This window comes from Panthera leo, chromosome D2 (assembly GCF_018350215.1).
Source record: "Panthera leo isolate Ple1 chromosome D2, P.leo_Ple1_pat1.1, whole genome shotgun sequence".
Classification (NCBI taxonomy): Eukaryota; Metazoa; Chordata; class Mammalia; order Carnivora; family Felidae; genus Panthera; species Panthera leo.
Window position 1 is genome coordinate 54,733,625 of NC_056689.1, and position 26,773 is coordinate 54,760,397.

Here is a 26,773-nt window from a genome sequence, read left to right on the forward strand (position 1 = left end):
CATTCCATGGAGTTCCTTCTGCTGACTCTCAGATAAGCGGTCATCTTCAGCCCGAATGCCATTTGGCAGCCTGTCCCAGTGGGCCAGCTCAAGTGCAATTTACAAAGCTTACTCTTTCTCTTACACAACATTCCCCAAGGGTTTCTTTTTGGGTCAGTTTTCCATGCCTCTGGAGATTTCTGTCTGCCTTGCTATCTGCCTTTGGGGAACAAATGCCTTGCACTCACTGAAGGCCTGGTGTGCCTCGGAGAGATTTCTCCCAGCTCTTCTGCCCTGTATCAACATTCATAGATCAAAATCCTTTTTGTCATGTCTGCATAATATTATCTATAGTGTTTTAGAATTTTAATATCCAGACCCCGATTAATGTACCTTTAGTCATTTTTAGTCTTGCTATTACAGAATCAAGAATGTTCGTGAGATAGTGAAGAGATGGTTTGTTGTAGGAAACAGAGAAGAGTATGATGAGAATGGGGCCAGATTAAATTGGACCTTGAAGAATATGGAAAGGAGTTTAGATGAAACACATTAAAAACAATGCAGAGGGCAGAGAGAACTGAAGATTTTTTTAGGAAGGACCTGGAATGGGTATGAAAATTACATTTAGGCACAACCGGTCAAAAAAGAATAAAAGAGACGAGCTGCTGAATAATCAGGTAAAAGACCTGGAGAATATGAGACACGTTATAGAAGAAAAAAATCTATAGGTTTTAGCCCTTGACCTGATATAGGATACCAGAAAGAGAGAGACGACTCAAGGGATTTGAAGTTGACTGACAGGCTTAACAGTGGTGCTTTCAGGAGAAACAGGAAAGTTAAAGAGTTCGCTAATTTGTATTTTTGGGAAGGAGTGGTGTGGAAGTAAAGAAATGATGGTATGTTTGGTTACATGTATGTTGAAGTATGACATGGCAGCAAGATATCCAAGACAAAATGTCACCTAATCAGGGAAAAAAATGACAGATGACATCTTTGATGGCACCAATCCAATTGAACAAGGTTCAAGAGTTATTTTCCTCTACAACAAGGTTTTAGGGGAGCCTGGGTCACTCTGTTGATTAAGTGACTGTAGGAGGGGCCAACAGGAGGGGAAATGGGTACAAGGTTTCTTTTTGAGGGAAAGAAAATGATCTGGAATTGGTGGCAATGATTACACAACTCTATGAATATATTAAAAACCACTTCCCCATATACTTTAAAAGGGTGAATTTTATGGTATGTGAATTATATCTCAATATGTTAAAAAAGTAACTTAAAGACCAATGAAAGAAAAGGCTGAGTTAAATTGGGGGTCAGCATAAAAGACTCTGAACTATGTGCTCATATGTTCCCAATGTCAGAGCAAGTAGGAGAAAGCAAAGCTGCCACGCATCTGAGGTCATATAAAAACATGGCATGGGTTTCAAGTATTTTGAATTTTTTTTTTTTTTTTTAGGAAGTACTACACAAAGGATATGACAAATTAGTAAAGGAGTGCTGATTTCGGGGGGAAGTACTAAAAAGTTATCCATCTTTATTTCTGGATTATTTTGGATTTGATTAAAAACAATTTTTTTTTTATTAGTTTTCTTTATTTTTGAGAGGCAGAGAGAGACAGAATGTGAGTGGGGGAGGGGCAGAGAGAGAGGGAGACACAGAATCCGAAGCAGGGTCTAGGATCCCAGCTGTCAACACAGAGCCCGATGCAGGGCCCGAACTCACAAACCGTGAGATCATGACCTGAGCTGAAGTCGGACGCTCAAACGACTGAGCCACCCAGGCGCCCCTGGATTTGTTTTTTAAATAGGTCAAAACCTAAAAACCAAAAATAACATTAGGATTAAAGATATTTTTGCTCAAAAAATTTAATCTTGTCAAATTTTTTTTCAATAAAATAAATTGAACCATTGAAAAAATTAACTTGGCAAGAAAAATAAATGAAGTGTGCCATACACTACAACATAGGTCAATCTTAAAAACATTATGCTAAAGAAGCCAATCACCAAGGGCAGATACACCATTCCATCTACATGAAATGTCCCGAGCAGTCACATCTATGGAGACAGAAAGGGGATTAGTGGTTGCCTGGGAGGTGGGGGTGGAAGCTAGGGGGAAAGAGGAGTGACTGCTACTGTGCTTGGGTTTGGGGGGAGGGAGGGGTGATGAAAATGTTCCAAAATTGTGGTAGCAGCTGCACAACATCACGAAGATACTAAAAACCACAGTTTACATTAACCAGGTGAATATGAATAGGTGAATTACACACCAATAAAGCTGTTATTTAAAAATTAATTCAAAATACTCCCTTCCACTAGAATGAGCAATTAATAATTACATGTGTGAAAACGTCTACTGTTACTTCCATAATGTCAAACATTTGCTGGAAACTTACAATTCACATATTTTTATGAAGAAAAGCATAACATTAAGTAAACATGGATTACATCATTCCCAATTCTTCTCCTTACATGATAAATAAGAAAATAATTTACATATTCCCTTTAAAGGTACTTTAAACACAATAAATTGTGTCCCAGGTAGAGGATGTCCAATTGGCATCACAGTGCTCCACCTGCAATGAAAATAACAATTATAATAAAAATAGTTTAATAACTCAAGATGATAAAGAAATTATTCTTTAATAAATAGGGCCTAATTTGTTGGTTAGTTGCTTTCTGAGTGCTATCATGTATGAAATTTTAATTTACTGCTTCATCCCTCAAAAAGAAAACACAAAAATAATGGAAGGTTTTACATATGTACAGCACTTCTACAGTGAATAAGGTAGTATTCATTCCTGATGTAAACTTTCAATACCCAAAACAATATTTTGTCTTTGTTTTTCTTGGATAATAGGTAAAAGAAGGAAAATAGTTTATGAATTTTACATCATCATCACTGATTTATACTAAGTGGTAATATGTATTAAATGTAGGAATAATCGAAGTAAAACATGAAAACCTACAGTGTTTTAGTAAGCAGGAAACAAAGTCATTTCTTCAACATTATTTTGGAGATGACTTGTTTTAATTTCTGATTAATCTTGAATTAAGAAGTACAGTTCATTGGGGCACCTGGGTGGCTCAGTCGGTTGAGTGTCTGCCTTTGGCTCAGGTCATGATCTCGCGGTCTGTAGATTCAAGCCCCACATCGGGCTCTGGGCTGACAGCTCAGAGCCTGAAGCCTGCTTCAGATTCTGTGTCTCCCTCTCTCTCTGCCCCTCCCCCGCTCATGCTCGCTCACTCTCTCTCTCTCTCTCTCTCTGTCAAAAATAAACAATTTTTTAAAAAGAAGTACAGTTCATTAACTTTAAACATCTTTATAACTTTTTATGAAAAACAAAGTAAAGAAATTGGTATTAAAAATAATTGTCATCTAATTGTTTCCTGTTATTTTTTATGAATTCTAATTTTAACACATGAGTATTTCTTAAAATGAGCATTTTAATGCCCTGCTTACTTCTCCAGCTTCATTGCTGTTCCATTTTTCCTTCCCCAGTCTGGCTTCACCTGGTTTCCTTTCCTCAGTCCTCCCAATGTTCCATGCTATTCCTTCTGCCCCTTCTCCCATGTTACCCCTTCAGTCATGCTCAGCTTGCAGCTCCTATATCAGTTCTCAGGAAAGTGTCTGTCATCCATCCACCTATTCTCTTTAGACATGCCTTTTACCTTCCTTCCTGGCACTTAACAGAGTTTGTAACTACACACATGATTATGTGAATTTTTTTTCTGACAAATCGTGGTTTCTCTCTTGACCATTAACTCTGTGAGAGTGACCATGTCTGTCTTTCTTCATAGTACAGTGCCTGCCATACCACAGATACTCCATAAACATTAAATTAATATTGAATAAGTTTGGCTTCATAAAATCACTACCTAATGTACTGATTAGATGTGATTAACAGCTGACTTATCATTAGGAATAATGACTGTCAGAGGTAGTAAGATGACATTCAAATGCTGAAAGAAAAATTCTAGCCAACCAAGAAGTCTATATCTAGCAAAACTATCCTTCAAAAAGGAATGATTACTATGTTCCAGTAGTCCTTTGCTTTGCAAAAACAGAAATTTGATTTTGATAATTTATCTAGAATTGAAAAATACAGTTTCTCAAGTTTTTAAATACAATCCAAATGGCACCAAAATCCAACAAACCAATGATGTTGGATTAGGCTTCTTTCTCTTTAAAAATTAGAAAATAATTTCTATCAAAAGTGAATAAAAGGCCTCATCTCTAAATAAAAGGCCTCATTTTTAAGTAACTCATTAACTCTTAGATTTTTGCTTGTGACATTTCTAGAAGATCATTTCTTTGATGGAATTCTTCATTGTGGAATAAGATACCCATGAATAGTTATGACATTTATTCTTTCCTCGATAGCATAACTCCACCATTATGAATGATATTCAATTATGACCATGATAATTCTATATAAACATGTTCATCTTTGGTTTTGACATCCAGTTGGAAGCTGTTCTTTTAGCATTAACTATACAAGGAAACCATATGAAAGGAATTTTAGATCATCTGCTAATATTGCAAACAGTACTATAACATGCACTTTTTTCAATTCATTTATTTCCACAACTAATGTTTCTACAATAACATAAATGATGGAATCGAAATAAACTGGTGCTTCATTTGAATTATCTAGTCAGCTACTTTTTTAAAAAAAGTGAGTCTATATACATTCCCAATTTTTGCTTCTGGAATGCAATACTTTTGGGTTTCTGGTTTTCAGACAGATAAAATTTTATTGAGCTCCTAAAGAAGGCAGAAATCTTTAGCGTACACTATACAAAAAAAAAAAAAAACAAAAAAAAACAAACAACTTGCTTACAGAATTCTTGGACACATTGTAAGATAAAAGGCAATTACCATTGCAAAATTAAACAATTTAAAAAAAGGTAGAGACTATATGGAGAAAAACTGTAGTGTTCTTAGCACTACTAACAGATCAAGAAGTTGTTAAGCTGTCAATCATTCAAGCTATGTGAATGGATGAAAATACTAATTTAAGATTATAGAGGCAGGGACAGAAGGATGTTATAGACAATGTCTACTAGAAAAATCTTTCCACCAATTCAAATACTACTCTGTTGTCAATTTCATTTTTTTTTCAGGGACTTCTCCCCCCCCCCCACTACCCCCCCCCCCCCCCCCGGCATACACAGCTATAGCTGTCCTTCTCATGGCGGACCCTCTGGTTTTGTGACAGCTCTGAAAAATGGGCAAATGAGTGGAGGAAGACATAGTATAGGACTGAGAATCACAGTTATTTTGAATATGAATGTAGTGGCTTGAGATGGAAAAATCCTCAGTGTGATTACTTTGTCACAACATGTATAAAACCCATCAGGGCTCTTACAGCGATGCACAGAATTTTACTTGGAAAAAAGACTGGATGCAAAGTATAATCACCAGGAGTTGCTGTTATAACAGAGGACAGTTTCTCAAAGAAAAAAATAAGGCAGAGAGTTTAATTAAATTGTATTCTAATTGGATCAAATAAACAGCACATTTCTGAAAAACTCATGTTAAAATATTCTATAATTTAAAAGGGCAATTGTACATTTTTAAATTGTTTTCTAAATCTATCCCAATTAGAGTATCTCTCATCTGTAGCCCTATATATTTCTTCTCTCTCTTAAAAAACAAAATAAAACAAAACAAAAAACTTTGGGAAGAGGGGTCACTGGAAGGTAAAAGTAAGTCTATACCTCCAGACAAGAAAACTGCTGTCTTAGAGTTACTGCTACTAGTTTGTTTAGAGGCTTTAGTTTACAAAGCACTTTCACTGTCACATTTCACCATAATCCCAGGTGGGAGGTAGGACACTGAAAACTATGATCACCCAGGCTGTTCAGATGCTAAAACTACAACTCACCAAGTGAAGGGCCTCTAAGCATATTTAAGTGGAGTCATCTTATGAGGTTCATAATAGGGCAGGTAACCACCCTTTTTGACAAAACAGTCCTTCACAGCACCGCCTCGCTGCACTCAATATGACGTTTTATTCTGGAAACAAGTAATATAATAAACTTCAGTTCTTTCCTCCCATTTACCCTTTACAGCTGGAGTTACAAATTCAAATGCCAGGCAGGCTGACATACCTAAGTAAGACATGTCCCAAATAAAGATATGATTTAAAAAAAAAAAAAAATCAACGAAACTAAGTCTCGGTGCTGCAGAGGCTACAGGGGGATGGGACACTTGGACTGAAGAACCGGAGAGGCTTACTCCTCACAGGGAAGACCCTGCAAATCACGGACTATTGCCATGTACAGATCTGGTTTCCTACATCTGATTTTTCAAGAAATCTTGATTTTCATGTGAAGTTTCTGACAATGACAGCAACTTAACAAAATTAAAATAAAATAAAAATAACTTAAGTACTTTGGAAGTGAGATTGGGACTACTAAACTGAGATATCTGCTAGACCAATACTATTTCCCTTTAAACCTGAAAATATTTAAGTCTGATATATATATGTATATATGTGTGTGTATATATATATACATACATATACGTGTGTGTGTATATATAGACACAGATACAGATACAGATATATAGATATAGATATAGATATTTTTTTAATCCCCCTAAACTACAAACTGTCCAGTATTAGATCTCAAATCCTACACTGCCTCCTTTTAGCCTGTTGTATATTCAGGCCAATATACTTCATAACACTTAGGTGTAGTTATAATACATCTCAGTAAATACACGCTATCAGCGCCCCCATCCGCGCCATCCGCCGCGCACACCGGCGGGAGGCCACTCGACGCACGTTGACTTTGGACAAGCGGTCTCGCGCGCACGTCCCCCAGGACTCCGGTTGTCGCTGCGGACCCGTGCGCGCCGGGAAGCTCGCGGCAGGTACTCACCCGTTGGGGATACGGTTCTTCACCATGACGAGATAAGTTCGGGGCTCCCACGCGCCAGGACAACCAGCTCTCAGGCTTCTTCCAGAACAGACCCTCAGGCAGCTGCGGCCACCGGGGCGCGCACTCAGCCCGCAGGTGATCAAAGCCGGCATTCCTGCAGGAACTATAAGCCAGGGTGGGAGTGACAGACTCCGACGCCTCAATTCGAGTCACAAGCCCAGGCTGCGCGTGAACAGACGTAGCGCACCGAAAACTCCCGAAGACTCCCGAAGGCGCACGCTCTACCCCTCACGAGCCGCATCGCGCATGCTCCTGGACCGCCTTGACGTCAGTGTCCGAGGAGCGAGCGCTGGGCAGGCGGCTGGCGTGGTGGTCGGGATCCTTGCTGGGCGGTTGGTGACCTTCCCAGAGTCCGCAATAAATGGTGCGTCCTCGTAACATAACAAGAGTGCACTCTCCATCCAGGTGAATGTCATACTGCCTGTTAAAGCCCCCTGGACCCCACTATCTTGTCTGTTGGAGTCCTGCTCTGTGGGCAAAACCAGCGGCGGCCCCCAGTAACCAGAGACCCGCACAGGCCGCTAAAAACTTGTAGTCCCCAGAACCTGGCCGACCTGTCAATCATGCCCTTTGGGAGTTGAGAGGGTTGAGAAACACTCCCATTTTCCAGCATTCGGGAGTCGAGCTTGATTTGCAGCAAATCCAAGACCATGTTATTTATTGTCTACTGTGTGCTGAACATCTTGTTAGGATTGGCGGCGGACGGATGAGTTCGTACCCCAGCTCTCATCCTCACGTTATAGTAGGCAGAAAGCTGAACTTGCAAAGTAGGATGTAAGAAGAAAAAGTGCAATCGTAAGTGCTCTTCAAGGTCACAGAAGGGTCAGAGTAACAATTTCCTGGAAGATGTGGGGTTTGAATTAGGCTTTGAGACGTGAAATGCTCTAGATTAGAGGAAAACTGCAAAAATCAAAGGATGGATGTGGCAGGGAGTGGCAAGAAGAGTGGTCAGGCTATAGTGGAAGGTGTATGTTGGAGAGTGGGAAGCAGGGCTTAGCCGGGGAGGCAGACCAAGTGGTCTTTTAGCCTCACTTTCAGAAAGGGCCCCTCGTTTTGACTTTCTCTCGGACTGAAACTCAAAGCACAGGCACTGCGATATGTTGTCAGTTTTAAATAAAAGACAACATCACAGGACTTACCTGTGTCCAGTTTCTGGACCTACTATTGCTCTATGAATTAGTACATTTTTTATAAATCCTGTAATTAACTTGGGAGTAGCAAAATTACATTATATTGTGTGTGTGTGTGTGTGTGTGTGTGTGTGTTATAAACTTTCAAAATATGCCATAGTTTTTGTAACCTGTTTTGGCATTATTCAGTTTTTATGTGCCTGAAGTCTCAAGGGAAGTGAACCCAAATCTTTCTTGACTTACAGGAGCAGCTTATGATGATTTGGGGGCTTAGTCCTATGCAGTGGATGATTCCATTTTGATGCCTTTCCAAGACTTCTATATGAATTCACAGAAAATCTTTGTTAGGCCACTTGTTCCTAGTTTTTTCTTTTAGAAAATAAGATTATAGTTAACTAAAATGTATTTGTTTTCAAATTTGTCAGGTAATGAAACACCTGGAAGCCAGGATGCTTTTTGTAACATCTTGTGAAATAATGCTGTTGTATTTAACCAATTGTAGAATTTTTTGTTAAATTCCACCTTTTCTACATCTTAGTAATAATATTTGCCATATATTTAATAAATTTTGATGTTGGCAAAATGCTATCCATTACCTTAATTGTATCATAACTTTGAGTGAGGTTTTATGTTTTTTGCATACCATCATAATGCAAATCAAAGAAGTCTGGGAAAGCATTATTTGAGAAACACTGCTATACGGGAGTTCAAAAAGGGCTGATCAGACTCTGTGACAATCGATGAACTAAGATAGAGATAAAATTGGATTTGAGACTGAATTCGGTTCCGCTAAGGAAGGAAGATGGATTAATACATTTGGAAAGATTTCCAAGAGCTGGGGGAGAACTAAAGGAAAAACAAACTTCTAGTTAGTTCATAATTAACCAAAGAAATAATACTAGATAACAGAATATGCATTTTGTGACCATTCCATATGCTAGAGTTTTTTTGTAATTTTATTCTGCTAACACTCCTGAAATCAAATGGCATGCGACAGAAGTAATCAAGGTGATTGAGTGTTAAATTTACACACAACATAAAATTTCACTTCAGCAATCACCTTGGTGATAAAGGTGTAACTGGATAAATTGGCAGAACACAGAGATTTCTAAATGCTAAGCAAGTGGCATTTCTACACATAAATTGCCTTCCGTTTGCTCTGGATTAGAAAAGAATGAATGAACTATTTGATTTTAATTCTCAGGTTTTGACTATGGACCTCCAGGTCATCTTATCCAAAAAAAAAAAAAAAAGCTAATCCTCAATTTCCTTACCCTTTAGAAAGAGCTTTAACTGCAAGAATTGTAAATTAGCAATAATCTTGAAGAGAAGATTGGGTTTAACTGTTGGAGCCAATTTTTTTTTAATATGAAATTTATTGTCAAATTGGTTTCCATACAACACCCAATGCTCATCCCAACAGGTGCCCTCCTCAATGCCCATCACCCACCCTCCCCTCCCTCCCACCCCCCATCAACCCTCAGATTGTTCTCAGTTTTTAAGTCTCTTATTGGAGCCAATTTTTTAATAAAGAGGAGTGAATTGCCGTAAGAAGGTATGAGTCACAATTTTCCCTAAGGCAAATTTTCAAAAAGCAAATGCAGTTTTTTCCAGATCTTCAATTTTATCTAATATTTTGCCTATAATCATTTATTTATCTTATGGAATAATAAATGAACCAGGTTAGAAACATCAGCAAGTCTGCAAAACAATATCTGGTTAAAAATTTCTCGTATGATAAGTTTTTTATTTGATTTATTGTAATTTAACTATCTGTAGGATGTGTTGTCGCTAATGTTTCCCCAAGCTTAGCAGATAAAATTTACAGGTGTAGGCATTGGTAAGCCAGATATTGATTTTAAGTTCATTTTAGATGTTCTTGCAGAATGCAAAGTAAGTTAAAAATTGTTTTCCTGACATCATATTCCTGTTGTGCCTAATTTAGGTACGTTGTTAGGAAGAATTTTAAAGATGCTTTAAAGAGTCTTAAATCTATTTCCTAAATGTCTATTTACTGATTAAACAAAGAATTTTGCTAATTTAGACTTCTCTTTTGTTCTGTTCTCTTCTATACAGTATTTTTATTTATTTTTCATTTTTTTAAATTTTTTTTTAATGTTTATTTATTTTTGAGACAGAGAGACAGAGCATGAACGGGGGAGGGTCAGAGAGAGAGGGAGACACAGAATCTCAAGCAGGCTCCAGGCTCTGAGCTGTCAGCACAGAGACCGACGCGGAGCTCTAACTCACGGACCGTGAGATCATGACCTGAGCTGAAGTCGGACGCTTAACTGACTGAGCCACCCAGGCGCCCCAGTATTTTAATTTTTTTATTTTTATACAGTATTTTTAATCATCTTCTGGATGTCTCACCTGAATGTCCTATAAACATCCATTAGTAACACCCAAAAATTTAACATATTGATTCCCTACTCCACCTTCATTCCTACATTGACAATACTTGAAATGATACTTCTTCTCGATGACTAAAACCAAACACCTAGAGTCCTTGATTCTTCCCTCACTTTGTCCTATGTTTAATTGCTCATGAGATCTTGTGACTTATACCTTTTAAATGAATCTTTCTCCACCCTCCATTCCCACTTCCATTTTTTTTTAGAGAGAGAGAGACTAAAAGAGAGAGAGAGAGAGAGAGAATCCCAAGCAGGCTCCATGCTCAGCAAGGGGCCCAACGTGGGGCTCTATCCCAAGATGGTGAGATCCAGACCTGAGCCAAAATCAAGAGTCAGACTCTTAACTGACTGAGCCACCCAGGAGCCCCACCCACGTCTATTTTTGATCCAGATCTCCAGTATCTCTCACCTCCACTATTATAATGGCCTCTTAACCAATCTCCCTGCCTCTGGTGAATATCTCCATGTTTAATCAGATATTTTTTCTCACTAAAGTTTTATAGTTTGGGAGGGTTCCCACATATTTTAATTGAAGTTATTCCTAGGTATTATGAAAATGTTTTTCTATTGCTATTATGAAAGTTTTTTTCTGTCATATTAATATACAGGGAAGCTATTAACTTTTATATACATGATCTTATATTCTGCCACTTAACTTTCTAATTGTGTCTAAACTTTTTGATTGAGTGTCCTGGATTTTCTACATATAAAAACCTATCCTCTACAAACAATGATAACTTTTTCTTCTCTTTTCTAATAGTTATACCTCTTCTTTTACATGTCTTATTACATTAACCGGCATTTTTACTGCATATTAAAAGTGATGGCATATTTCTTTGTTTAGTTTCTAGTTAAATTTAAGTAGCATACTTTTAAATATCACATCATACTTTCAGTAATATGTCATCCTTAAGACTATTTTCTTATTTATTTAGAAAGTAGAAATGAAAGAACCATCATGAAAAAGATCTCAGAGGAGAGAAGATATGGAAAAAAAGGTAAGGGATTGATGGAGTTTATAAGGATCTTGATTATACTAATAGCCCAGTTATAAATGTAGGATAATCCTGAACAATGTGATATATTTGGTTCTATATTCAAGTCATATAGTTCATGTGGAGACCACTTTCAGGCAAATAGGCTTGAGCAGTGAAACACAGACAGGCCCATCAGGCCACCGGCCTCAAAATATCCAGAGGCCTTAACTGAAGGGCTACTTACAACCAGGCACAGTTACCAAAAAAGGGGGAATTCCATTCATTGCCACACCTCTTCACCTTCCCTCTTTAAAAACAGCCCTCTCCCACTGCCTCAAGGCAAACAGCCTCTCCTCTACTGTCTTGTGCCCTGCCTCCTTGTGGGGAGTCAGTAAACTTCTAGCTCCTTTGTTCTGCCCCAGGTGAATTCTTTCACCTTTTGCATCACTGTTTTATCCCTGTTTTATCCCTGCCTTCTAGTGGGAAGTTACAGAGAAATGTGCAGAACCCTGAAATGCTGGATGAGTTTATTAGGAATTAAAGGGAGACCTCTGTCAGTCACTTGCCAAAGTTGATATTCCATCCCACCTTGAAGGATTGCTGTTCCTTGGTCAAGAGTAGAATTAGGTATTTTTAATTGTGTTGAGGAAGATACTACAGGTTTAATAAAAACAGAACATCTTAGTTTATGTTGGCCTCATTCAGTAGTTCTTTAAAAAAAATTTTTTTAATGTTTATTTTTGAGAGAGAGAGAGAGAGACAGAGTGCAAGCAGGGGAGGGGCAGAGAGAGAGGGAGACCCAGAATCCCAAACAGGCTCCAGGCTCTGAGCCTTCAGCCAGAGCCTGAAGCGGGGCTCGAATTCACAAACTGTGAGATCATGACCTGAGCCAAAGTCGGACGCTTAGCCGAAGTCAGACGCTTAACCGACTGAGCCACGCAAGCACCCCTCAATAGTTCTTAAGTGTGGTCCAGGAAGCACTGGTAGATTTTGAAGTTCTTTCAGAAACTCTGTAGACGAGGCTCTTACTGTGATAACGTCTTTTGTTTTAGTTGTAATTTAAGGAGTCTTTTGCCATTGTATTTCTTAAACTTGAAATGAAAAACAAACTCATAATCTATCTTGTCCTAAAAAAAGACTTAACATCGCTAGTATGGTGTAACTGCAGAATATTAAGGCCTAAAAAACTGTAAAAGAAATAAAAGCTCATTTGAACATACTGAGTTTTTGATAATGGTAAGATATTCAATCAGAAAAACCAGTAGGCAGCTAGAAATATGGTATTCAGGATAGCAGTCAAGATTGGACAGAGATTTGGGAAGCCCTGGGAATGCGTGCACACACTTTCCGAGGCCTTGGAATATGCCCACATTTAAGCTATGAAGAGAAGTGTGACCATTGAAGAATACACGGGATAAGGCGCCAGAGAGGTAGAAGAGTGGAGAACAGTGACATACAAAGTTTTCAGAAAATAAAGGTGCCCAACATCATCAGATGCTATAGAGTAATCAAAGAATAGCTAACACTGATAGTGTTGGGTTTCAAAGTATTTTCATATGTCTGATCTTATTTGACCCTCCTAAAAGATATGTGAAGTTGGCAATACGTGAACACTAAGAACTTACCCATTGGATTTTGTCATTCAAATGTCCTTTTGGATATTACAGAGAGCAGTTTCTTAATTTAAAATCCACCATATTTAAAGAGCTCATATCAGTTGATAAAAAGGTGAAATTTAAGAAAACAGGCAAAGAATAAGACTTGGCATACTAAAGGTGATGACTTTCAAAGGGCTGATGACCACCTGAAAAGATAAAACAAAAAGATGCAAGGTAACCCCCCACCTCAACTTCTTTGCAGATGTCAGAAGATAACAGTGCAGAAGAAAATATAGACAAGCATCTCCAAAATGCTTCTCAATAAGTATACCACCACTCTGATACTGTTGGTTTCTGTTTTTTAAAGATGTACATCTACATCTAATTCTCGGGTTTCAGCTGGGAACCCAAGTTTCTTAAGAGATGGGTTCAAACAGAAACGAAACTACCTGGATAATGCGAGATGGGCATAAGAAAATACATAGTAAATATGTGTAATAAAGCCAAGTTTTGTTTTCTAACCCTTTTCACAAATGTGGAGAAGCCACTAGTGCTTGAGACTGTGTTAGACCGTAAAGATACATAGATACAGAACCTGCTTCAGGAAGGTGTAGAGCTCAGGGAGAAACACAGATAAATATGGTTGAACCCTGGTCATCCATCCATCAAACATTTATTGAGCACCTACTTGGTGGCATCTGCCATTCTAAGTTCTGGGAGTAGAGTATAAAACCAACCAGCAATTTTTAAATTTACCAAGGAATACTGCAGTAAGATTCTCATGACATACAGTGATTTAGCTTTATACTTAGGCTTTATTTCCACCAGCCTCTATGCAACCTTTGAGTACTCAAAGGAGAAGAAAAAGACAAATGCTAGGTCAAATAACCAATAGGCCCTCCATTTTCTAAGGTACATAGGACAGCACAACCCCTGTCCTTCTCAGGCCATCTGGTGGATTGTCGAGTGGATAAGCAGAAAATTACACACGGTTTGGAGTGCACACAACACTGGAATCTTCTTTATACCCTATGTTTCATATCCCTAAGAGCTAGCAGAAGTGGGGGGTTGGTAGTATTATATTGACTTTACAGAACCGACATTAGTAGTTAAAATGGGTACCTAGAAACTTATCTCTCTTCCTTTCAGATTCCTTTTTCTCCAGTTTAATCAGATTGAAATAACCTTGCTTTGTTATTTGTATATTCTGCGGGATAGTTTGTATAGAATATGACTATTCTCATGCTTATCTGAGCTTGCTTTTTTTTTTCTTTTTTTGCCTGACTACAAAGAAAAACTCTAGCCGATAGCTGAGGATACAGGAGCTAGGGGAAAAGTCACAAAAAGAACAAAATTCCATCCTGTTTTTAGTCCAGATTGAAAAAGAGGGAAGGGACAACAGCCATGGTCTTAGGTTCTGAGCTCACATGGGGCAATGACCGAGTCTTCATAATTGTCATAATCTTTAGAAATACATGCAATTTAGCTATTTAGTAAGTACTTTTGCCACTATTGCTATTTAATTATGTTATTAGAAAGTGTTATGAACTCTATGTTATTATGTTGACTTCTTGGTAGATTTAGATGCAGAAGAAAATCAAAACGTAATAGAAATGTCAAGAGGCAAAGTAAGAGAAAAACTAAAAAATGTTCAGGTAATGCTTCTTTTTTTCTTTCCTATTTTCAGATTTACTGTTTACTGCAATATGCATCATAATAAACTTTTCTTTGTCAAAAAAGAGTGAAAATTCAGCCTTAATATATAGCTCCTTAAATCCCAACATCTTCAAGTTCTTTTCCATGCTTTTTTTCTTCAAACCTAAAGCCAAGAAAAGTTGAGTTGGTCATGCTAGATGACATCTCAAGAGAAAACATGTATATGCTTGTTAAAAGAAAAAAAAATGAAAAAAATAAGAAAAACATTGAGAAAATTTGTTTTTTATCCCTTTGGACAAAAGACTTATGAGCACAATTGTGGCCGTACTTGTGAAGATTAACTTTTCCATACCACTTATTTATGTTGTGTTTCAGATTAACCAAGGCGAAAAATCTTTAACTCACCTACTCATTGATAAGATATATCAATGGCCTAAGGTAAATAAATTTTCTTACACTTTTTTTTAATTTGAGAGAGAAAGAGAGAGTGCAAGCAGGGAAGAGGGGCAGAGGGAGGGAGGGAAAGAGACAGAGAGAGAGAGAGAGAGAGAGAGAGAGAATCTTGAGCAGGCTCCATGCTCAGAGTGGAGCCAGATGCTGGGTTCAATCCCACAATCCTGGGATCATGACCTGAGCTGAAATCAAGAGACAGACACGCAACCAACTGAGCCACCCAGGTGCCCTGTTTTTACTTTTTTTTTTAATTTAAATTCCAATTAGTTAACATGCAGTGTAGCATTGATTTCAGGAGTAGAACCCAGTGATTCATCGCTTCCATGTAACACCCAGTGCTCATCCCAACAAGTGACCTCCTTAATGCCCATCATCCATTTATCCCATCCCCACCACCTCCCTTCCAGCAACCTTCAGTTTGTTCTTTGTATTTAAGAGTCTCTTATGGTTTGCCTCCCTCTGTTTTTAATCTTATTTTTCCTTCCCTTCCCCTATGTTCATCTGTTTTGTTTCTTAAATTCCACATATGAGTAAAATCATGATACTTGTCTTTCTCTGACTGACTTATTTCACTTAGCATAATACATTCTACTTCTATCCACATTGTTGCAAATAGCAAGATTTCATTCTTTTTGATCGACAAGTAATACTCAATTGTATATATATACCACATCTTCTTTAAAAAAAATTTTCTTAATGTTTATTTATTTTTGAGAGAGAGAGAGAGACACAGAGTGTGAGCTGGGGAGGGGCAGAGAGAGAGGGAGACACAGAATCTGAAGCAGGCTCCAGACTCTGAGCTGTCAGCACAGAGCCCAACGCGGGGCTCGAACCCACGAACTGTGAGATCATGACCTGAGCCAAAGTCAGACGCTTAACCGACTGAGCCACCCAGGCGCCCCATACCACATCTTTTTTATCCATTCATCATTTGATGGACATTTGTGCTCTTTCCATAATTTGGCTATTGTTGATAGCACTGCTGTAAACGTTGGGGTGCATGTGCTAATAGTGCAATTGCTGGGTTGTAAGGTAGTTCTATGTTTAATTTTTTGAGGAACCTTCATACTGTTTTGCAGACTGGCTGCACCAGTTTGCATTTCCACCAACAGTGTAAGAGTGTTCCCCTTTCTCCGCATCCTCGCGGACATCTGTTGCTGCTTGAGTTGTTAATTTTAGCCATTCTGACACCTGTGAGATGGTACCTCATTGTGATTTTGAGTTGTATTTCCCTGATAATGAATGATGGTGAGCATTTTTTCATGTGTCTGTTAGCCATCTGGATGTCTTCTTTGGAAAAGTGTGTATTCATGTCTTTTGCCCATTTCTTCACTGGATTATTTGTTCTTTGGGTGTTGAGTTTGATAAATTCTTTATAGTTTTTCATACTAACCCTTTAACCAATATGTCATTTGCAAATACTTTCTCCCATTCCATCAGTTGCCTTTTAGTTTTGCTGATTGTTTCCTTTGCTGTGCAAACTTTTTATCTTGATGAGGTCTCAATAGTTCATTTTTGCTTTGCTTCCCTTGCCTCTGGATATATGTCTAATAAGAATTTGCTGGGGCTGAGATCAAAGAGGTTGTTGCCTGTTTTCTCCTCTAGGATTTTGATGGCTTCCTGTCCCACAGCTAGGTCTTTCATCCATTTTGAGTTTATTTTTGTCTGTGGTGTAAGAAAGTGTTCTGGGTTCATTCTTCTGCATGTCACTGTCCACTTTTCCCAGCACCATTTGCTGAAGAGACTTTTTTTTTTTTCATTGGATATTCTTTCCTGCTGTGTCAAAGATTAGTTGGCCATATGTTTGTGGGTCCATTTCTTGGTTCCCTATTCTGTTCCATTGATGTATGTGTTTTTGTGCCAGTACCATCCTGTCTTGATGATTACAGCTTTGTAATACAGCTTGAAGTCTAGAATTGTGATACCTCCAGCTTTGCTTTTCTTTTTCAACATTATTTTGGCTATTTGGAGTCTTTTCAGGTTCTGTACAAATTTCAGAATTGCTTTTTCTAGCTCTGTGAAGAATGCTGGTGTTGGGGCACCTGAGTGGCTCAGTGAGTTAAGTGTCCACCTTTGGCTCAAGTCATGATCTCATGGTTCATTATTTGAGCCCCATGTTGTGCTCTTAGTTGATAGCGCAGCACCTGCTTCAGATCTTCTCTCTCCCTCTCTTTGCCCCTCCCCTGCTTGCTCTCACTCTCTCTCTCTCAAAAATAAATAAATGTTAAAAAAAATGCTGATGTTATTTTGATAGGAATTGCATTGAACACGTAGATTGCTTTGGGTAGTATAGACATTTTAACAATATTTGTTTTTCCAATCCATGGAGTGATTCTCTATTACTTCTTCAATTTCTTTCATAAGTTTGTATAGTTTTCGGCATACAGATCTTTTACCTCTTTGGCTAGGTTTATTCCTAGGTATCTTAGGATACCTTCTATCCCGACTTTCTTGAGGGCTTTTATCAAGAAAGGATGCTGTATTTTGTCAAATGCTCAAAACCCAAAGTCTTAAAGGACCTGACACCATGTGGGTCCATTCCCCTCCTCCAGAGTAGAGCTTCTTCACACGGTGTCTGACACCCTCTGTCCCTGAAAAACAGCCCCCCGCCTGCACAGTGCACAGAATCTATGGAGTAGCACTGCTAAAAGTAGCAGAGGTTATGTCCCCCTGGATGCACCTCAGTGCCCTGTTGATGAAAGGTCTTTGGCTGGCACCCTTAGGGTCTTTTGTCCTTGGGGAGGCAATAAACCCTCTTCCAAAAGTACTCCAGGAAAGGGAATGTTCTCTCACAATGCGCCCCAGAGATCTCTGTACCACACTATGCACTCAGGGGATAGCTCCCTCCTCCCCAGGAGCACGTGTCACAGCTCTGCTCCAGAGAAAGTTGCGCACTTCCAAAACCTCAGAGTTTGAGCTCCAATTGAAGTTTGTGGAAAAAAAAAAAACCCTGTGGAAAACAAACAAACACACTGACAGACAGACAAACAACCCTGTGGAACTCAGCACTTTTTGCTCCCCAGTCTGTGGTCCAGAGAGGTTTTCCTTTTGTGAGAAATTGATGCCACACTTTCTCAATCTCTCTCTCTTTCTCTCCCTTTGGTCTCTCCATGGAAAGGGTTCCCTCCCCTCCGTGGCGCCACTGTTTTTCTCTCCCCCAATTCACTTCCATGCACCTCGCACCTACCACGCTGTGTCCCTCCAACTGTGGAGATCCTTCTGCCAGTCGGCAGGTCGATTTCCTAGGTGTTCCAAGTGATCTGACCGCAATACAGCTGTGTTTGAGGCACAAGGAAAGTCCAGGGTCCCCCATCTTAACCCCTCCCTCTTTACACTTTTTAAAACAGCTTTATAGAGATAACTTTATGTTGCAAAAATTCACTCATTTTAAGTGTATGATTTAACGATTTTTAGTTAACTTACAGAATTATGCATTCAAAGGAGGAGAAATTGGCTTCTCAGACTCTCCATACCAACCACTAGATAGAAATACCTGCTCAGGAAGTTGAGTATTTTAGCAAGTGGTTTTGTAATGAGCAGAGATGAAGGGAAGTAAAGTGTATACTGACAATTTAGATATGCAGCATTGTTGCAGGGTGAATTTTTTATTTTTTATTTTAAAGTTTATTTATTTATTTTGATGGGGGAGAGAGAGATAGAGAGAGAGAATCCCAAGCAGGCTTTGCGCTGTCAGCACAGAACCTGAATGTGGGGCTCGGTCTCATGAACTGTGAGATCATGACCTGAGCTGAAATCAAGAGTCTGATGCTGAACTGACTGAGCCACCCAGGAGCCCCAGGGTGAATAACTTTTAAAGTTAATGTGACAGTTGCATTGTAGATACGAACAAGGTATAAAGTAAACTTTGTATTTTACATATTTTAAAATTATTTGGCTTCTAGTAACTATGAGTTTTACTTTTTTTTTTTTAATGTTTATTTAGTTTTGACAGAGAGAGAGAGAGAGAGAGAGAGATCACGGGCACCAGCGGGGGAGGGGAAAAGAGAGAGGGACAGAGGATCTGTAGCAGACTCTGTGCTGACAGCAGGGAGCCCAATGCAGGGCTCCACCTCATGACTACTGTGAGATCATGACCTGAGCCGAAGTGAAGTCAGATCCTTTAACTGACTGAGCCACCCAGGCGCCCCTGAGTTTTATTTTTTATTATGGAATTAATTCCTCTCCCAAATCTCCCTACAAACAGTTCATTTTAATATGTATGTGAGAAAGAAACGGTGATTTACATTTAAAAGATTCAGACTTGACAGTATTGAAAAATGAGAGCTTATTTATCAGCAAACTTATAACTAAGAATATGCCCCTTTCAATACTTTGAACTACCTATAGCCGCAAAGACTGTAGATGCCCTGCGGTGGTTCTTGTGTGTTAGCACATCAGAGCACCCAAAAACTGGGAGAAAAAAGAGTTTGTCCTGTGCGTTCATTTTGGTCAAACTGTAAGGTAATCCTCTTAGTATTAGTACTATCTTAGTATTAGTACTCGTAGTACTCGTACTAGTACTCGTAGTACCAGTACTACGAGTACTAGTACTCCTAGTACTCATAGTAGTATTCCTACTCTTAGTAGTGAAGAGATAGTTTGGGAAGCAGAAGAATTGGGCTCTACATCATTCCGTTTCTTATTGCAGTTACCAGAACCTTCAAAACAAAAACCAAAAAACATAATGAACCAAACAGACTCTTGGTGCTCCTTGCTCACGACCAAGATAATAATTAGTGTTTACCACATTACACAAAAGTTTTTCTTCCACTTGGAAGCAGAAAAAAGTATTTCCACCTTGAATACCGGTTTACCATTGTTTAATCCACAGACTGAAGTCTCATTCGATGAAGGCCTTTGGTTTTTCATGCCGCGTGGTGACGAAGGCTCCAATTCAGGCCGGTGTTCAGAGCAGGTTGGATTTGTTCCCCTTCCTCTTGTGCCTCAGGACAATGAACTCTTTATTAAAGGCATAGAATGAAATACTTGGATGGGAGATGAAATTTTTATTACTGAGTCACCCTCTTCTCTTTTAATTAAGAATATGTTCAAAATAATAATTCTAAACATTGATCGAGTGCTTACTGGATGCCCAATGCTATACTGAATTTTTAATATGGACCATATCATCCAATCCTCATCCTAATCGTGTGAGACAGGTGTTACTATAATCTCTACTTTATAGGCAAGGAAGCTCAGGCACAGAGGGTTAAACATCAATAGAGCTGGAAGCACCGGCTTTCCCTCCAAAACCCGTGTTTTCTTTTTCTTTTGTTGTTCCTGTCCTTCTCTCCAAGTGTCCCACGCTGTTCTCCATGATCTCCATTACTCTCCGTGGATAACTGATTCTCCCTCCCTCCCGGTCTGATCCAGGACTCTTCTAATTTGTAGCAGTTCTTCCGCTTCTCTCCAAACTCCTCAGCCTCCTGTTACTCCCTAGTGGTCGTCTCCTCCGGTACCAGTTAGTCTCACGAGTCTTTCCCCGTCTCCTGAGTGTCCATCCCCCCACCGCTGTCCCTGCTTGCTTCTGTTCTACCCTTTCTCCAACTCCTCTCTGCCTTCAGTCTCTGCACAGTTTCCTTGGTCCTCTCTCCCAGCACTACTGGACCTAGTGTCTCTTGGCACCCCTCAGCTGTTTCCTAATCCCTCAGGCTTCAGGAGTCCCTCTTGGACACCCATTTGCATTCTGATTTACTTCCCTTTCCCTTCCACCCCCGTTTCTCTGCATCCTGCCCCGGTCCTTTCGGTCCTTCTTTGTTATTGTTGTTTTTTCTATAATAAAAAGAGCTTTATCTTTTAAAAGTTTAAAGAAAGTATGTACATTATTTTTAAAAATTCAGAAAACATGTGGAAGAAACTGAAAATCACAGGAAATCCCACTGCTCTGAGATAAACCACTATCATTTTCCACATCTTTCTCTATGCTTATGCCCATACTTGCACGGACACGGACTTTTATATGAATAGAATCATATTTGTAAATGGCCATTCCATTTTCCAGTTGCTCAGCTGAAACTTGGTGTCATCCTTGGATCCTCTTTTATGGATACGGGTATTCTTTTGTTTTCCCAGAAAAATTCATTCTTTAACCCATACTATGAGACTCTGGGAGGTCAGATGACTTGGCGGAGCATGTACATGTTTGAAACCCATTTATTCAACACTCATTGGAACATTCATTGAGTGCCTAATGTGTTACAGGAAGAAGATAAACAAATGACAATATACCTCACATCCAATTCATCACAAATCTCATTGGTTCTGCCTTCAAAGTATCCTAGAATCTGACCCACTTTTCACCACCCCCACTGGTACAACCCTAGTCTAAGCCACCATAACCTCTCATCTGGATCATTATCAGTGTCACCCTCTGTTTTCACTATTACCTCAACAGGCTATTTTCTGTATCATACAGTGGTCAGAGTGATCCTGTTAAGATCTAAGACCATGCTTTCGCTTACACCTTCTAATGGTTTCCTGTGTCACTCAAAACAAAACCTCAAGTCCTCCAAGGCCTATGTGACCTGGCCCCCTTGGTACCTCTCTGACCTCATTGCTCACTACTTTGCCCTTCTCCCACCCAACTCCAGCCAGATTGGCCTCCTTCTTATTCCTCACAGCATGCTCCTGCCTCAAGGACTTCTACCTTTTATTTGTGTAGGAAGATTTTCCCTTATCCTCACGCTCTCTCTCTCTCTCACTACCTTTGGGTCTCTGTTCAAGTGATACATAATCGAAGATACTGTGTCTGACAACTCTGTCTACAGTAGTAGCCCCACCCACCTGGCCTGGTATTCTCTAACCCCTTATCTTGCTTTTCTGTTTCTCAACATACTTGTCACCACCCAACATATATCCCTTATCTATTTGTTTATTTTCTTCCTGAAACGTATTAGGCACTCAGTGAATGGTCCAACGGATGCTGAATAAGTTTCAAACATGTGCATGCTCTGCCAAGTCATTTGACGTCCTGGAGTCTCACAATATGGGTTAAAGAATGAGCTTTTCTGGGAAAACAAGAGAAAGGCCAGCCACCAGAGTATACCAGGGTCAGGTGCTCTGGTTATGGCTGCTTTCCTTCTTGGAGGACAGGCAGGAGAGCAATTAGGTCAGTGAGGCAGACCAGCTACTTGGACTTCAGTGAGTCCGGGTTTAGGATTATTTAAATTTTTTTCAATGTTTATTTATTTATCTTTTTTTGAGAGTAAGAGGCAGAGCACGAGTGGGGGAGGGGCAGAGAGAAACAGGGAGACACAGAATCCAAAGCAGGCTCCAGGCACTGAGATTTCAACACAGAGCCTGACCCGGCACTCAAACTCATGAACCGTGAGATCATGACCTGAGCCAAAGTCAGATGCTTAACCAACTGAGCCACCCAGGTGCTCCTAGGTCTGGATTGTTGAGAGGAGCTGTCTGGAGAAGCCATTGCCCTGATGACTTCCTCATCACAGGGAGAAGAAAGCCACTGTATTGTCGGGGGTTGAGTTTCTTCCTGCTGGGAGAAAGGGGAGTCCTGGTCCCAAATATATTGTCTGGACAGCCCAAAGTGAGGTCCAAGGTTATTTTCAGACAGTTCTGCCTATCACACCACAATCAGCAAGACATGTTCCTGTGACATTGGGGGGGGGGGGGGAAGTCAGTGATATCTCTTTTCTACCACACCATACTCAAGTGTATCCATCTACACTTATGCATGGAAAGTTAGGTGGATGCTTCTGACCTCATACTCCCTGTCACATAACACCTAACAGCACAGACCCTGCTCTGCTGTGAGCTGCACAGTAAAGACCAGGAAGGTGATCTGGTCACCTTCCTGAATGGTGAAAAAAAAAATGCAGTTTAAGACTGCATGGCCTGATGTCTCTGGACTTTGCCCTACAACTGAGTTCTCAGTGGTTGAAATATCATAATCCAGTATCTCAGGACATTCTCCATGAGAGAGGAAGGGCTTGAATTATAGTTCTATTCCAGTAATCTTTCATTGTGAACTGCAAAGAAGGGATAGAGAAAAATCATACTGCATATTGTTAAGCCTTAAATGAGTTCCTCTATGTTCAATGAAATTTTATTGTAACAGTTTCAGCTCGAACTTGAACTAGGTGGCATGGATCAGAAAGACAATTCACAGCAAGGTCCCAATACATCTCATTTATCTATGTATTAATCTTGGGGACAACACATTTACTTATTTTTCTTCTTGGTGTTCAACAGAGATCAGTAAATGACAGCTATCCCAAACATTTTTCACTTGATGATAATTTACAAAATTTTGCTGAAGACCAAGGTGAAGATTTTATGCAGGAAGTCATTTTTCCAGATTTACTTGAAGTAAAAGCTGCTGAATATGAAGTTGATCAAGAACAAATCAGAAAACAACAGGCAAACATTTTTGTGCCAAGTAATTCTCCAGGTAAAATTCCTTACAATGAAATATTTAAGTCATGAATGAATCATATGGTAGAATAATAGCTTTTTGTATGCTGGATAGATACAAACTACCGAGCTAAAACTAGAGCAAGTTTTCTGTGTTTGTTCCTCATGTCTTCTCTGACTTTAAGGAAACTGGTTAAAAGAGCTCATTCATTGTATGTATACATTTAGACTTCCTGCTAGACTTTAGTGGTAGGGGATATGATAATTACCTTTTGCTTCTTGTTTAGTCAATACCAGTTTAGGATTTTGGACTTTAGAGTAATATCAAGGTTTTGTTATGAAGTGGCCAACGAGCGTAAACTGCCAAAAGATATGATGCCACGCATTTTAGAAGATGAAGGATTCTATATTCAGAGAAAACCAGAAATCTATAAAAAGACCTGCAACAAAATGGAAAATCGCCTACTTACCGTAGAAGAGGCAAGTACACCAGCTACCAAGTTACATCACTCATTCAGAGTATGTGACGTTTTTAGCGAAATATCTTATTACTCTGTTTCTTGAATATTTTTGATAGGGGAAGAGTTGGTTTGAAGAAAGTGGAGAAATTATGTCATTACCTTCACCCATCAGACAATCGTGGAATTTCAGGCTAAACACAAGCAAGGGATCTTTAAATCCAGCACTAAAGACCATATACAGAAAGGTAACCGGCAAGTTTATTTGTAATGATGGTGAAAAGAATTCTTGTAATATCAATGGTAACTTATGTCTTTGTGGTGTTAATTCACCCCTTATTGATATTAGTAAATCTAGTAATAAATGGCAAAACTGTGATGAAATGTAAAATAGTCATGAAAATTATGTTTTTGAGGAATATTCAGTGATGTGGGGGAAATGCTCAAAATAAAATGCCAAGTGAGAAAAAAGCAGAATGCAAAGTTATATGTGATCCTAATTTTATAAGAATAAAGAATAAATGAATCAATGAATGACTAAGTGTACACATACATGTGTAGATATATTAAAAGTGGAAAAATATATCAAAGTTAATAATTAATTATCTCTTGTAGGGCATAGGATTATTTTTGCTTTATTTCTCTGTTCTAAATTTTAAAAATGAATATAACAGTCAAAGAAACAAATTTTATATGTATTCCAAGACAGTGTGAAAATTAACAGTCCATTAACCTAAGAGAAGAAATACTTAGACAGAAATAGTTACATTTAAAAATTGGTTTGGGGCGCCTGGGTAGCTCAGTTGGTTAAGCTTCCAACTTCGGTTCAGGTCATGGTCTCACAGTTAGTGAGTTCAAGCCCCACATCAGGCTCTGTGCTGTCAGCGCAAAGCCTGCTTGGGATATTCTATCTCCCTCTCTCACTGATCCTTCCCCACAGGCATGCGCACACATTCTCTCTCTCAAAAATAAATAAACATAAAAAAATTGGCCCGAAAAATTTAAATCAGAACTGTTTACAAGACTCAGTTGCCCATTCACTTGCCTTAACTATTCCATATATAAGAGATTTGGCTATAAGTAGATACAAAGTGGAAATAATACTAAAAATACTTACAGGATGTTATTCTTTACTCCCTCTGTTGCTTTGCTCTTTTTTTTTTTTTTTAATGTTTATTTATTTATTTGAGGGGAGAGGGGCAGAGAGAGAGAGGGAGAGAGAGAATCCCATGCAGTATCTGTGCAGGGTTTGAACTCACAGATGGGGAGATCATGACGTGAGCTGAAGTTGGACCCCTAACTGACTGAGCCATCCAGGCGCCCCTAAATTATTTTTTATTGTTAATTCTTTCTGTCACTTTCCGTCTGTCACCTGATTTCTCTATTTTTCTAATTCTGATTTATGTTCTTTAATGTCATACAATTTTTCTCAATACTTTTCGTTCATTTGGAAGTACATTTCTATTTTTATCTGTTTCTGGATGTCTTTCTGTTGTACTTTGTCAGTGGGGATAGTATTTTACTGTTTATTCATTATTCTTATTTCTATAGATTTAATCTTGAGCCTTTTTTCTACTACTCATTTTATATTAAATTAGTTTTCCTGAACTTTTAGAGAAAAGGCTTGGCTTTCCTAGAAAGCTTTTTCTAATAATGTCACAGAACTCTATTGTTCTTGTATAGGGTTAAAAAAATATAGTGGCTGGATTTCTGAAATTTCTTGGCTGTGTTTCTCTTCCTAGATATTTTTCTGTACCTTCTCTTTCTGTAATCTCTGTGATCCCCGGCCTTTTCAATTTGTATTCCACTCCTAGCAGTTTCTCTTTAGTATGAAGACTTGTCCTAAAACTTCTTAGGAAGTAGGTGCCTCTAAGGCCCTGTAGTCCTTAGCAAAACCCCTTGCACTCACCCACAGTTGGAGTAGATAAAACCTCTTCCAATTTTACCTGCTGTTTCCGAGTTGGGATGCTGTACTTTCTGGTGAATATCTGTTGGCCCTTTGGGGTTCTCCTGCCGTCAGGGCCTTCAGTGGCTTCATTGTGCCTCTCTTCCACACAATCACCAATACCATGCAGGTCTTTTTACTGTCAGTGGTTTGTCTCCATCCACTTATATTTTGAGTTTCACAGAGGATTCTTGAGATCTAGTTTTGTTATGGATCTTGTCCATGGATTTTGAGCTTTGCTATCTAGTTTCTCTGCCTGTTTTATTTATTTTTATTATTTTTTAAAAATTTTTTAGTGTTTATTTAAACATTAAACATGAGAGAGAGAGAGAGAGAGACAGAGCACAAGCAGGGGAGGGGCAGAGAGAAAGGCAGACACAGAATCTGAAGCAGGCTCCAGGCTCTGAGCTGTCAGCACAGCACCTGACGCATGGCTTGAACCCACGAACTGTGAGATCATGACCTGGGCTGAAGTTAGATGCTTAACTGACTGAGCCACCCAGGCATCCGTCTCTGCCTGTTTTAAAGGTAGAGATTTGGGAATATGTAAAACTATATTGCCATGGTATTCCCAGAATTACCTGTCTAATGAATTCTTAATTTCAGATATTTTCAGTATAATTTTAGCTTTAAAATGTTCTTTTGACATTTGATTCTTATGTATATATTCCAGTTTTCTTCTAGAATACTCCCATCTTTTCATGTATTTTCCCTTTAACTCTGTTTTTTAAACTTTTACCCTATTTTTTAAAAGGCTTTTTATTGTATCAAAACATGTATGAAAAGTTATAAAAGCTCTAGATGATATCTTTTTTTCAGAAAGGTTCTGTCCTTTCCTTTGTT

General features: G+C 38.9%; 1 protein-coding gene across 13 annotated transcripts in view; it reads left to right on the forward strand.

Annotated features, from left to right (window-relative positions):
• Window positions 1-7,073: 7,073 nt before the first annotated feature.
• Window positions 7,074-26,773, forward strand: part of CC2D2B (coiled-coil and C2 domain containing 2B) — a 93,417-nt gene continuing 73,717 nt past the window's right edge. For 6 of the 13 annotated variants that reach the window (XM_042908022.1, XM_042908027.1, XM_042908026.1 and 3 more), the window contains exons 1-8: window positions 7,074-7,290; window positions 11,406-11,468; window positions 14,624-14,700; window positions 15,077-15,139; window positions 19,986-20,069; window positions 23,366-23,564; window positions 23,871-24,007; window positions 24,105-24,233. In XM_042908022.1, coding sequence (XP_042763956.1) covers window positions 7,173-7,290; window positions 11,406-11,468; window positions 14,624-14,700; window positions 15,077-15,139; window positions 19,986-20,069; window positions 23,366-23,564; window positions 23,871-24,007; window positions 24,105-24,233 — 870 coding nt within the window. In that variant the 5' untranslated portion in view covers window positions 7,074-7,172. Of the gene's footprint in view, window positions 7,332-7,352; window positions 7,722-11,405; window positions 11,469-14,623; window positions 14,701-15,076; window positions 15,140-19,985; window positions 20,070-23,365; window positions 23,565-23,870; window positions 24,008-24,104; window positions 24,234-26,773 lie in introns of those variants that run through there. The other 7 variants (XM_042908028.1, XM_042908029.1, XM_042908024.1 and 4 more) reach the window with 7 other exon arrangements.